This window comes from Protomyctophum parallelum, assembly GCF_964188405.1.
Source record: "Protomyctophum parallelum genome assembly, chromosome: 11".
Classification (NCBI taxonomy): Eukaryota; Metazoa; Chordata; class Actinopteri; order Myctophiformes; family Myctophidae; genus Protomyctophum; species Protomyctophum parallelum.
Window position 1 is genome coordinate 52308218 of NC_139707.1, and position 14422 is coordinate 52322639.

Consider the following 14422-nt stretch of genomic DNA (forward strand, 5'->3'; position numbering starts at 1 on the left):
AAGGTAGAAGAGTCTGGGACTTGTGGAGCGTTGTCCAGGGTGTTTTAGAGAAGGGAGAAGAGTCTTGGACGTGTGGAGCATTGTCCAGGGTGTTTTAGAGAAGGGAGAAGAGTCTGGGACGTGTGGAGCGTTGCCTAGGGTGTTTTAGAGAAGGGAGAAGAGTCTGGGACGCGTGGAGCGCTGTCTAGGGTGTTTTAGAGAAGGGAGAAGAGTCTGGGACGTGTGGAGCGTTGTCAGGGTGTTTTAGAGAAGGGAGAAGAGTCTGCGACGTGTGGAGCGTTGTCCAGGGTGTTTTAGAGAAGGGAGATGAGTCTGGGACGTGTGGAGCGTTGTCCAGGGTGTTTTAGAGAAGGGAGATGAGTCTGGGACGTGTGGAGCGTTGTCCAGGGTGTTTTAGAGAAGGGAGAAGAGTCTGGGACGTGTGGAGCGTTGTCCAGGGTGTTTTAGAGAAGGGAGAAGAGTCTGGGACGTGTGGAGGGTTGTCCAGGGTGTTTTAGAGAAGGGAGAAGAGTCTGGGACGTGTGGAGCATTGTCCAGGGTGTTTTAGAGAAGGGAGAAGAGTCTGGGACGTGTGGAGCGTTGTCCAGGGTGTTTTAGAGAAGGGAGAGGAGTCTGGGACGTGTGGAGCGTTGTCCAGGGTGTTTTGTAGAAGGGAGAAGAGTCTGGGACGTGTGGAGCGTTGTCCAGGGTGTTTTGGATAAGGGAGAAGAGCCTGGGACGTGTGGAGCGTTGTCCAGGGTGTTTCAGAGAAGGGAGAGGAGTCTAGGACGTGTGGAGCATTGTCCAGGGTGTTTTAGAGAAGGGAGAAGAGTCTGGGAAGTGTGGAGCGTTGTCCAGGGTGTTTTAGAGAAGGGAGAAGAGTCTAGGACGTGTGGAGCATTGTCCAGGGTGTTTTAGAGAAGGGAGAAGAGTCTGGGACGTGTGGAGCGTTGTCCAGGGTGTTTTAGAGAAGGGAGAGGTGTCTGGGACGTGTGGAGCGTTGTCCAGGGTGTTTTGTAGAAGGGAGAAGAGTCTGGGACGTGTGGAGCGTTGTCCAGGGTGTTTTGGATAAGGGAGAAGAGCCTGGGACGTGTGGAGCGTTGTCCAGGGTGTTTCAGAGAAGGGAGAGGAGTCTAGGACGTGTGGAGCATTGTCCAGGGTGTTTTAGAGAAGGGAGAAGAGTCTGGGAAGTGTGGAGCATTGTCCAGGGTGTTTTAGAGAAGGGAGAAGAGTCTAGGACGTGTGGAGCATTGTCCAGGGTGTTTTAGAGAAGGGAGAAGAGTCTTGGACGTGTGGAGCGTTGTCCAGGGTGTTTTAGAGAAGGGAGAAGCGCCTGGGACGTGTGGAGCCTCTCTCTCTCTCTCTCTCTCTCTTCTCTCTCTCTCTCTCTCTCTCTCTCTCTCTCTCTCTCTCTCTCTCTCTCTCTCTCTCAATTTCCAATTCAATTCAAAGGAGCTTTTTTGGCATGAGAAAACATATGTTTACATTGCCAAAGCAAAAGTGGAACAAACAATGAATAAAATAAAGGTGAACATCAACCCTGTGAGTAATTAAACTATCTTGTGAAACTATAAGAGATAGTTATACATCCATGTAGGAGACCTTATCTTTATACTTCTGAAGGTTGACAGAGATAGTTATACATCCATGTAGGATACCTTAGCTTTATACTTCTGAAGGTTGACAGCAGTATTTTCACTATTTCAATGTTTTTGGCATTAATTTGTATATAAACATTTGCGTTGTTGGGGGATTTTAATCCGTGGGCGGTCTTGTATACGGTTAGGAAGTGTAGCTCTCTCTCTCTCTCTCTCTCTCTCTCTCTCTCTCTCTCTCTCTCTCTCTCTCTCTCTCTCTCTCCTCTCTCTCTCTCTCTCTCTTCTCTCCGAGGGGGGTTGGGTTTCATCGCCTCGTTGTCTGCGGGCCATCCGATAGGTCGATAGGCGGATCAGCTCCAGATGACATCATCATCATCGCTGGCGAAACTTTTACTGAGCGGAAGGAAGTGTGGCGGGGTTCGTCTGAGGTCATGTGACCCCCCCCCCACCACCACCACCACCACCACAGAGAGAGCGAGAAGGAGAGGGGGGAGAGAGAGAGAGAGCTCTAGAAGGAATAGTGTGATATTGGATGTCTCTCGTCCACCCTGGGAGGTATCATTTCAGGAAACATAAAACTATCAATATCTCCTCAGATATCTGTCACTGCGGGGAGAGAGAGAGAGAGAGAGAGAGAGAGAGAGAGGGGGGGGGGGGGGTGGGGGGGGGAGAGGGGGGGGGAGGGGGGGGGGAGGGGGAGAGGAGAGGAGAGGGAGAGGGAGAGGGGAGGGAGGTGGAGGGAGAGATAGAGAGAGAGAGAGAGAGAGGGGGGGGGGGAGAGGGGAGGGGGAGAGAGAGAGAGAAAGGGAGAGAGGGAGAGGGAGGGAGAGGGAGAGGGAGAGGAGAGGGAGAGGGAGAGGGAGAGGGAGAGGGAGAGGGAGGGGGGGAGGGGGAGAGAGAGGGAGAGAGAGAGAGATAGGGAGAGAGGGAGAGAGAGGCTCTGAATGAAGGTTATGAGACACTTCCTTTATGAACACTAGACCTGTACGTGACCGTCGCAGTCGCCCACTCCGGCCTACTTGGGAACGATGCAAGTTGGGAACCTAATGATATACGTTGTCATAGCATCCGTTTTAACTGTCAGCCGGTGTCCCACATGGAGATCTGTGTATGTGTGTGTGAAGACTGCACACTGAAAAAATGTACTTGGCAATCAATTGGGCCCACTGGCAGAGCTGGCACAGGTGAAAGGGAGTTGGCCTCATTAGGCCCGCACTGGCGGAGCCTGACCAGAGCCTTTTGTGGTGGTTCTGGAGAATTGTGTGTCCGACCGACTCGATACCGGGGGCACTTGCACTCCCTGTGGGGGTGTGGAACGACACTCCCTGTGGGAGTGTAGAATGACACTCCCTGTGGGGGTGTAGAACGACACTCCCTGTGGGGGTGTGGAACGACACTCCCTGTGGGGGTGTAGAACACTCCTGTGGGGGTGTGGAACGACACCCCCAAAATGTGTTAATTTTGCAGATGATACAACTTTACTTTGCTCTGGGAAAAAAAAAGAATGAACTAGAAAAAGTGCCCTTCTGGGCACAGGTCTCCACCAGGATTCTGCCTCAGCCTAGTGGGAATATGCGTGCACAGTTTCATGGCAATCGGACGCTGCGTTGAGGAGTTGTGGCGATTTGTACAAAGCGGGCTACTCCTGAAAACTGTAGGAGCCAATCGTGGCCAATCAGGATGGGATATGAGAAATCAAACAAACCTGTCTTGATCACATGACTATGGAGATCATGTGTACCGATTTGCGCGAAATTTGGATAACATCTGAAGGAGTAATAATAGAAAATGTGTTTTACATATGTCGGCCTCCTGGTGGCGCTATAAAGAGCAGATGTGAAAAATTCCAGACAAAGGTTTTTCCTTGGCCTCTAGGGAGTTGGCATACAAAGTTATCCACAGATCCGTGCAGTTAGAGGTAAAAACACTTTTCGGCCAGTTATAGCGCCACCTTGAGGCTGAGTTGAAATTGTTCACGTGGCATTTTGTCCTCGGCCTAGTGGGAATGTGGGTGCACAATTTCACGGAAATCACGCGATGTGTTCATGATTTGCAGCATTTTGTTTGAAACTGAGCACTCCTGTGAAATTTGGAAGCCAATCTTAACCAATCAGGATGGAGTGTGAGAAATCTGAAAGACCGGTTTCGTTGAATTGCTCTAGAGAGACTGTGTACCAATTTGCGTGATGTTTGGACAAAATCTGTAGGTGTACTGTGCAAAAACTTGTTTTGCACAAAGCGGCCTGCTGGTGGCGCTATAACAGGCCGTTCTGGAAAGTTTGGGGCAGAGGTTCATCGTTGGCATCCAGGGAGTGTGTGTGCAAAATTTGGCATCGACCGGGTTAACGGTGGCCGAGATTAGCTGCTCACGGACACACGGACGGACGGACGGACGGACGGACACACACACACACGGACGGACGGAGTGCAAAACATACTCTCCCCCCATGCCTTCGGCCTGGTGGAGACAACTATTGGATACAGTCGAAAAAGTTGAAAAATTGAAATTTAAAGAAATGGTTTCATATAAATAAGCTATCACTGAATGTAAGCAAAACAACATTTATTGTGTTTGGAAACCGTACAATCAGTGAGGACATCAAAACTCAGTAGAAATAGAAAGGGTGTGGGAGAACAAATTCTTGGGAGCAATCATTGACATTAAACTAAATTGGAAACCTCATATAAAGTATATAAAAGCAAAAAATATCTAAATCTATTGCAATACTGCACAAAACTAAACATATCCTGGACCAGAAGTCATTATATATCCTGTACTGCTCATTCACAACTCCATATTATTACATACTGCACTGAAGTCTGGGGCAACACCTATATATACAACCAATACAAACTGTATCACCCTACTGCAAAAAAAAGCCATAAGGATTATAAATGGGGTTGATTATATTCACCCCACCAATGAATTATTTATAAAATGTTGTACGTTGAAATTGAAGGATTTGGGGCACGGTGGCACAGTTGGTAGTGCTGTCGCCTCACAGCTAGAAGGTCCTGGGTTCGATTCCCGCTCGGGGCGCTGTGGGTGCTGGCGGCGTGTTTCCTCCTCAGTCCTCCTCAGTTTTCCTCATCAGTCCCCATACCCGAAGGCGGGGTTGGCGAAAGGGCCTTTCTGTGTGTGCATGTTCTCCCCGTGTCCCCTAGGGTAGGTACCCTCACAAAAAACATGCAGTAATCCTGGTCTCTAAACTGCCTCCCCCTGGCCAGCCGGGGCGCCTGATGGAGGGGAAAGGAACTGGTTGGAATAACGTGTTCCTTCCACGCGCTACGTCCAACCAGGGAAACAACCCCCCTGTCAGGTGTAAAGGAGCAACTTGGACATGAAGGAAGCATGAGTTCAAGTCCGTTGCTCTCCCCTTGTCCCCCATATATGGGGAATAGGTTGGTGGAGGGTGTGTAGAGCCCAGGATCACATTAGATGATTGACACAGGGGTGAAAAATGGGTTACAAAATTGTGGGATAAAAAATATACTAAAATAAATGAAATTGAAGGATTTGGTTGAGTTAAAAACAATAGAGATACTGCTTAGAGCCAAAATGAAAACACGTCCAGACTGTATCCAAGGGTTGTTCACAATGAGAGAGGGTAGACGTGTCACGTAATAAGCCTAGGCTTCAGTCTATACCCTTTTTTTTCTTCATTTTATTCTTCATTTTAACCTATCATTTGTTTGCTGTTGGTAGTCATGGCTGCCTCCTATTGGCTGTTGCTAGTCATGGCTGCCTCCTATTGGCTGTTGCTAGTCATGGCTGCCAGTTCCTATTGGCTTTTGCTAGTCATGGCTGCCAGTTCCTATTGGCTGTTGCTAGTCATGGCTGCCAGTTCCCACCTGATGTTGTGTGTGAGTTCAGACCGTACTGAATAACTGCTAGCTTACATAATGTCTTGAGGCTAGGACTGAAGTCTAAGACATACAGGTCACCTGGTCTGTTGTCTGCTCCAAAGAGGATGACACGATCTCCCAGCATGCAACAGCACATATTCCTCATCTCATGTGGGCGTTTCCCCTTGGGCTCAACCTTCTTCCAGGAGGTCTCTGGAGTGAACTTCCACAGACAATTGAAGCTCTGGTAATATCTCTGGCCACCAAATATGTACAACTCTCCATTGTAGGTAAAGGCTGAATGATCAGAGCGTCCTCCTGGTAGAGGATGTGTAGAAGGTGTGTTCATCCAGTGGTTGGTCTGTGAACATGCCCCCAAATACAAACATCTTTGTCCTGATGATGGTAGCAGAGTGAAGGTATGAATCAGGAGGTGGAGTTCCTCTGGTGTTGATTAAAGACCAGACCATTGTGGTGGTGTCCAACTTGTAGATGTCATTAGTGAGTCCAGTCGGGGTCCATCCTCCATGGATAAACATGACCTTCCCCAAGACACAGGCTGAGTGGTAGTCCCTCCCCTCTGGAACGGTCCCAGAAACCTGTGGGTTGAACCATGTGTGGGCGTCGACATCAAAGGCATAAAGCACGTTGCAGTAACCTTGGTCAGTCCACCCTCCCCAGAAGTAGACAGTATATTCAATCAGCACAGCTGTGTGGCCCAAGCAACTGGAGGGAACCTCAAGGTGGCGTTCTCCTGTTCCAGGGGTCAACTTCCTACAGGTCAAAGACATACAAGACGTACACATCAATGTGATCCTTGTCACCTCCAAAGGAGTACACACAGTGTCTCACTGTCACAGCTCTCTGATTGGCTGTCCTGATTGGCTGTCCAATTGGCTGAGAGGCTGGTCCTCTCAGACGCACCACCCAGCGTAACATTACTCACAGCACCACCACAGTGGATAAATCCTATTGGTCAACGGTATCCTCTTGGTCAATTTGTAGCGACTGCCACACAAGTTAAAGATGATTTATTTTAATAGCAACATTTAAAAGTACATGTTCTATATTCTATATTATTTAATATTTCTAATTAACGCCATCTGTCAAGGGTAAGGTCCTATAAATTCTGTGCTGTCTATTGTGTGATTTTGTTATTATTTGGGGGGTTTTAAACACTATGTTTATGATTTGATATATTTTGAGTGACATGGGTCTGGAGTTGGACGGACGCCCATAAAGTAGGCGGAGGTTACCGGCCTGTCAGGTAGACGGAGAGAGACAGCCAAACAAACAGGGAGTCTACGAGGGACCTGGACACGTTTGTTCTCTAAACATCTCTACTAAAGAAAGCTATAGCTACACGAACGATAACGCTCACGGTGGGGAGAGGCGCGAGACGTTCTGCCACCGGTGAGATCGTTCGTCCTTTATTTATTTATTTACTTCAACGTCCCGCGGGGATCCGAGGGTTTTCTTCCTCTTCGTTTGGAGTAGCAGATACCTGGATTACGTTCGCTACGGGGATGGATTAAGTTCTGTTTATCACCTTTACTTTACTTTGGAGGGAGTTTTACGTTGTGAACGGAACTCTGGGGGCAACAGACTTTGGTTGTAAACATCCACGGAACGATAAGAAACAATAAGAACGGGCGTGCGTGTGTGAGACACGGACACTCGATTTCATTAATTTACTCATTCATTTCATTCAACTCTGTATAACTGTTGCTTTGAACTATAGATAAAAGGTTGACGTGAGCTTTGCTTCTGACTGTTTTATGCTTGCTTATTTAGGCTATTTTCATTACATTCCACTTTATCAGTTGTGTCCTAAGAGGAGATCATTCACAACCCGTGATTTAAATAATTAGTAGCAGTGATAGAAATATCTGACCGTTACATATGGTGGCCCATACGGGGAATGATTTAAATTGATTCCGTTTTGGTTTGTTTTTGTATTTTTGGCCTGCAGTATGGCAGCAACAAAAGTGAAGACAGTCAAGTTCAGTGTTACTCATTTAATTTCCTCTATTCATGATGAAATGTCAACTATGATGCAAGAGTTGGATGTAGAGGATGAAAATAATAATGACCAAAAGTATGATGATGATTGTAATGATGATGATGATGATGATGAAATTGGAGATTTGGAGGCTCTGTGTTGGGAGCTTAAGAGGGAAGTGAAGGTTCTGAAGGCCGAAAATGGGGAAGTTAAAGGAGAATTAAATTCTCTGAGGGAACAGGTGATTAAGCTGATAACTGATTTCAGAGAGTCTGTGGACAGTGCAGTGAACAGGGAAGTCCTCTTGAGACAGTCCTTTGATACAGCTATAACCAGTCTGAGAGAAGACCTGCATAAGCTAGAAAGGGAAACTGTGAACTGTATGTTGCGAAGGGATGAAAGTTGGAGGAAAGAGCTAGCTAGCTTAAAACCCACTAGCACACCCCTGACAACCAGTCCCGCAGCCGTGTCCACTGATGTCAGCCTCATGCCCTTTGTGCCCGGCCGTCTGCCTGGTGCACATTCGCTCTCCTCTCCGGCTCTCCTCTTCCACGCATCAACTCCAGGCGAGGTGAGAAGTGGCTCGACCAACAACACCGAGGCCCAGGCTCCTGAGTCGTCGTCGTCAGCTGGAGCGTCCCCTGTGGCTCTGGTAAACATCCCAGACGGGACCAATAGGCTCCGTATCGACCACAGGAGGGTGACTGCCGGGACTTCACAAGACGCTCATCCGACGCCCCATCATCAGTGACATTCTGAGAGAAGCCTCTGCAGAGAGCTACTCTGAATTACCAACCTCCTTGGAAGAACTGGCCCTGGCACAAGGGAAAGACCAGGGTTTGAGGGACTTGAGGAAGGACAGCGGTCAGTCTACATCTTCACCAGACCGCGTCCGCCTCTGTGAGTTCCAGGGGGTACTGTACAGAGGAGTGCCTGGCCAGGGAGGGAAATGGCAGGTGGTCGTTCCGCAGTCTCTGGTGCCGGGGTTCCTCCGGTACCTTCATCAGAAACCCTTTGGTGGTCATCGGGGGCGACTGAAGACCCTCTTGAGAGTGATGGAGGTGGCCTGGTGGCCAAGTGTCCGGAAGGACGTGTGGGGTCATACCAAGGCCTGTGTGACATGTCGGCAGGACAAGGCAAAGAACACTAAGCCATCACCGTTACCGAACACCTGCCTTGACCAGAGGGGTTCAGGTCCAAGGAGAAGCCCTGCCAACGTTTACCTCCTGGTGAAGAAGAGACAGCAGAAGTGGGCGGAGGAGGTCAGGGGAGAGTGGGTGTGCACCAGGCTAGATAAGCTAGGCCAGAATGCCCGCAGGAAAGTAGGCCACTTTCAGCAGGGAGACCTAGTCGGGTCAGGTCGCGTCCTCTCTCACCAGGCCAACAAAACATTCTCTGCCATGCTAGCGCCTGAGTGGGGAGGACCAGCAAAAAAATAGGACAGAGACTTATCTGATTGTGATGGGAAAGCCCACCTGATGAGCAGGATTATGTGTTGGTGGTAAATATTAATTTATTAAATGCTATGTATTTGTACCAAACCCTAGATGCCGCTGGCTGGAGGGGGGGTCTATGTAGCGACTGCCACACAAGTTAAAGATGATTTATTTTAATAGCAACATTTAAAAGTACATGTTCTATTATTTAATATTTCTAATTAACGCCATCTGTCAAGGGTAAGGTCCTATAAATTCTGTGCTGTCTATTGTGTGATTTTGTTATTATTTGGGGGGTTTTAAACACTATGTTTATGATTTGATATATTTTGAGTGACATGGGTCTGGAGTTGGACGGATGCCCATAAAGTAGGCGGAGGTTACCGGCCTGTCAGGTAGACGGAGAGAGACAGCCAAACAAACAGGGAGTCTACGAGGGACCTGGACACGTTTGTTCTCTAAACATCTCTACTAAAGAAAGCTATAGCTACACGAACGATAACGCTCACGGTGGGGAGAGGCGCGAGACGTTCTGCCACCGGTGAGATCGTTCGTCCTTTATTTATTTATTTACTTCAACGTCCCGCGGGGATCCGAGGGTTTTCTTCCTCTTCGTTTGGAGTAGCAGATACCTGGATTACGTTCGCTACGGGGATGGATTAAGTTCTGTTTATCACCTTTACTTTACTTTGGAGGGAGTTTTACGTTGTGAACGGAACTCTGGGGGCAACAGACTTTGGTTGTAAACATCCACGGAACGATAAGAAACAATAAGAACGGGCGTGCGTGTGTGAGACACGGACACTCGATTTCATTAATTTACTCATTCATTTCATTCAACTCTGTATAACTGTTGCTTTGAACTATAGATAAAAGGTTGACGTGAGCTTTGCTTCTGACTGTTTTATGCTTGCTTATTTAGGCTATTTTCATTACATTCCACTTTATCAGTTGTGTCCTAAGAGGAGATCATTCACAACCCGTGATTTAAATAATTAGTAGCAGTGATAGAAATATCTGACCGTTACAAATTGGTCAATGGAATCCTATTGGTCAATGGTAACCTATTGGTCAATGGTATCCTATTGGTAAATGGTATCCTATTGGTCAACGGTATCCTATTGGTCAATGGTAACCTATTGGTAAATGGTATCCTATTGGTCAACGGTATCCTATTGGTCGATGGTACCGCATTGGTCGAGTCCTGATGTGTAAATGCATGGAATATTCTGCGTCTTCACTTATATTCGTTCAGAGACACAAACACCACGCAAAGTTGGTCCAATCCGTGAAGCCGATGGTTTGGGTTGACCAATCAAGGAAGACGATGCCTGATGATCTCCCTAATATGGTAAATTGATAGCCATAGCAACCAGGGCTGAGGAAATGTCACTCGTGACCTAATATGGTCATACATACAGTATCAATTACAATTTACACTTTAGGCATTTATCAGACGCTCTTAATCCAGAGCGACTTACATTAAGCAAGAACAAAAAAGCATGTCAATACATCACATACATAAAAAGTAGCTATCATGAAACATGCGTAGGCTAAGAATGTAACAGTGGAATATCTATATAATTAAACTATAAATATAAACTATACATACTATACTATTCATATATACTATGAAGTGACATGACTACACAACATGCAATTCTTGTGCTGTCTACGTAACATGCTATAAGTCTGTATCAAATGCTATCGAAGTCTACATGAAGTGCTATCTAAGGGGCTAGGGCAAGTGCTACGGGCCATGATGGAGTCTGAAAAGGTGGGTTTTCAGACTACGGCGGAAGATTGGGAGTGAGTCATGTTAGTTCTGATTATGATGGGAAGTGCATTCCACAGTTTTGGAGCCAGAAGGGAGAAGAGTTTGGGACGTGTGGAGCGTTGTTGTCCCGGCTTTTTTAGTGAAGGTACTTCCAGCTTCCCTGCGTTGGCTGATCTGAGTGCGCGGGAGGGTTTGTAGGGTTCGATCATACTTACACGATATGGGGGAGCCATTCATACCTTTGGTTGCTTTGAATGCCAGCATCAGAGTTTTGTATTCTGTGCGGGCAGCGACCGGGAGCCAATGGAGGGAGCGGAGAAGGGGGGAGACGTGTGAGAATTTTGGCTGGTTGAAGACCAAGCGTGCTGCGGCATTTTGGATCAGTTGGAGAGGCTTAAGTGCACATGCCGGTAGGCCAGTAAGGAGGGAGTTACAATAGTCCAGTTTTGACAAGACTGTTGTCTGGATTAGGAGCTGGGCTGACTCCTGGGTGAGGAACGGTCTAATTTGTCGTATGTTATAGAGTGTAAACCTACAGGATCGAGTGACAGCTGTGATGTGAGTTTTTTTTTTATATATTTTTATTGGTAATAGGTTTCAACAATTTAGTACAGTTTGAACATACCATTCCTTTTTCTCCCTCACCCCATCCCTCCCCCCAGTTATCGTCATCAAAACAAAATAAAATAAAATAAAACAAAATAAATACAATTATGAGTTGGGTTATTCGAGTTCAAGAGATAGTCAGTCACAAGTTATGTTGGAAAAGATTGTGTTCGGAATGTTGTCATATATCACCCTCTATACACAGTTATATCATTATGAGAATGCAAAAAATACACAATATTATGTGATGTGAGTTTTGAACGAGAGCTGAGTGTCCAGGACAACACCAAGGTTCCTGGCTGTTGGGACAGACGTTACCAGGGCGTTGTCTACGGAGATAGTTAGCTCCTAGCTGGGAAGAACAGAATCTGTATAATTGACAAGAAGTTTACAAAAATGGGTCGGAGAGGCTAAATGTCATCAAACGGTGGTCCATGGCTCAAATGGGTCTGAGAGTCTAAATGTCATCAAATGGTGGTCCATGGCTCAAATGGGTCTGAGAGGCTAAATGTCATCAAATGGTGGTCCATGGCTCAAATGGGTCTGAGAGGCTAAATGTCATCAAATGGTGGTCCATGGCTCAAATGGGTCTGAAAGGCTAAATGTCATCAAACGGTGGTCCGTGGCTCAAATGGGTCTGAAAGGCTAAATGTCATCAGACGGTGGTCCGTGGCTCAAATGCAGAATAAATAAATAATGGACCTTGATGTGAAAAGTTTGAAAACCGCTGTTATGAGTGTTAAAAACCATGGCTTTAAAGGAGAATTCCATGCTAGAAGGCTTTCTTACCTTTATTTGTAGTTGTTACGTCCCCACCAAAGAGGTCCAGGTGTTATTTGTAGTTGTTACGTCCCCACCAAAGAGGTCCAGGTGTTATTTGTAGTTGTTACGTCCTCACCAAAGAGGTCTAGGTGTTATTTGTAGTTGTTACGTCCCCACCAAAGAGGTCTAGGTGTTATTTGTAGTTGTTACGTCCCCACCAAAGAGGTCCAGGTGTTATTTGTAGTTGTTACGTCCCCACCAAAGAGGTCCAGGTGTTATTTGTAGTTGTTACATCCCCACCAAAGAGGTCCAGGTGTTATTTGTAGTTGTTACGTCCCCACCAAAGAGGTCCAGGTGTTATTTTGTGCAGTAGTACATTATTGGCTATTCCGCCTACCATAAGCCCTCAATGAGGGTTGGGTTTTTGTGCTAATTTGCTTATTTACATCTAAATAAGTAGTAAAGTGTGCCGCTTGGGATACTATTTACATTACCTTACATTTACACAATGGAAATAAGCGAATTAGAATTAGCACAACACCCCAATGCCCCATTCAATTCAATGCAATTAATTGAGGGCTTATATTAGGGGAAATAGCCAATAATGCACTTTTGCACAAAATAACACCTGGACCTGTTTGGTGGGGACGTAACAACTACAAAACAATGGTAAGAAAGCCTTCTAGCATGGAATTCTCCTTTAAGTAATAGCTCGTCTCTTCAGGTGACGTTTACTAAACCTGATGAAGACGTTTAGGGTTTAGTAATGAACACGGTTCTCTGTCTCCTAGGTGACGTTTACCGGGCGTAAGTTCGGCCTGATGAAGAAGGCGTATACGAGCTGAGCGTGCTGTGTTTTCTGTCTCCTAGGTGACGTTTACCGGGCGTAAGTTCGGCCTGATGAAGAAGGCGTATACGAGCTGAGCGTTCTGTGTTTTCTGTCTCCTAGGTGACGTTTTACCAAGCGTAAGTTCGGCCTGATGAAGAAGGCGTACGAGCTGAGCGTTCCGTGTTCTCTGTCTCCTAGGTGACGTTTACCAAGCGTAAGTTCGGCCTGATGAAGAAGGCGTACGAGCTGAGCGTTCTGTGCGACTGTGAGATCGCCCTGATCATCTTCAACTCCACCAACAAGCTGTTCCAGTACGCCTCCACGGACATGGACAAAGTTCTGCTGAAATACACCGAGTACAACGAACCGCACGAGTCCAGGACCAACGCCGACATCGTAGAGGTGAGATGCACGCACGTACACACGCACTGTACGCACACACACACGCACACACGCACTGTACACACACACACACACGCACACACACACACACACACGCACTGTACGCACTGTACGTACGCACACACGCACGCATGCAAACATGCACAAACACATGTAAACTTGTGTGTGTGTGTGTGTGTGTGTGTGTGTGTGTGTGTGTGTGTGTGTGTGTGTGTGTGTGTGTGTGTGTGTGTGTGTGTGCATGTGTGTGTTTGCCTTATTCAGCAGTGTCACTTCTCTCTCTGTCTGTCTGTCTGTCTGTCTGTCTGTCTGTCTGTCTCACTTCCTTCATATATATATATATATATATATATATAGTTGTTTTGAGGGGTGCTAGCCCCTCCTATATCCAGCTGTTGGTGTGTTGTTAAATTCTCGTTTTATGAATGGAGAATTTTACGTCATAGTGTCTGTTTTATGTGATGATGATGTACGATTATAAGAGCGCCCCTCACTTCACACGGGTGTGATTTTTAATTGTTTAATTAGCCCTTCACTAAACCCCGCCCTCAAAAGCCATTGTCCAATCGATGCCTCCGGATAGTTTAGCAACCGTTGCTAAGGACGGCGAGCTGCCGTCACCTCATTGTGGGCAGGGCTTAGGAGTGGGTGGGGCTTAGTGAAGGCTCTGAGTGCAGTGGGAGGGGCTTAGTGAAGGCTCAGGGTGCAGTGGGTGTAGCTTGGGAGTGGGCGGGGCTTAGTTAAGGCTCATAGTGCAGGGGGAGGGGCTTAGTTAAGGCTCATAGTGCAGTGGGAGGGGCTTAGTGAGGGGTCAGAGTGCAGTGGGAGGGGCTTAGTGAGGGGTCAGAGTGCAGTGGGAGGGGCTTATGAGGGGTCAGAGTGCAGTGGGAGGGGCTTATGAGTGGGCGTGGCTTAGTTAAGGCTCAGATTGCAGTGGGAGGGGCTTAGTGAGGGGTCAGAGTGCAGTATATATATATATATATAGTTGTTTTGAGGGGTGCTAGCCCCTCCTATATCCAGCTTGGTGTGTGTTGTTAAATTCTCGTTTTGAATTTTACGTCATACTGTCTGTTTTATGTCATGATGATGTAACCATGATAAGAGCGCCCCTCACTTCACACAGGTGTGATTTTTAATTGTTTAATAATTTAGCAACCGTTGCTAAGGATGGCAAGCTGCCGTCAC

At 47.0% G+C, this 14422-nt stretch overlaps 1 protein-coding gene across 1 annotated transcript in view; it reads left to right on the forward strand.

Annotated features, from left to right (window-relative positions):
• LOC310867300 (myocyte-specific enhancer factor 2C-like) overlaps nt 1-14422 on the forward strand; it is a 50850-nt gene that overhangs the window by 14445 nt on the left and 21983 nt on the right. Inside the window, exon 2 of the mRNA XM_083777242.1 lies at nt 13034-13237. Coding sequence (XP_083633368.1) covers nt 13034-13237 — 204 coding nt within the window. The remainder of the gene's footprint in view (nt 1-13033; nt 13238-14422) is intronic.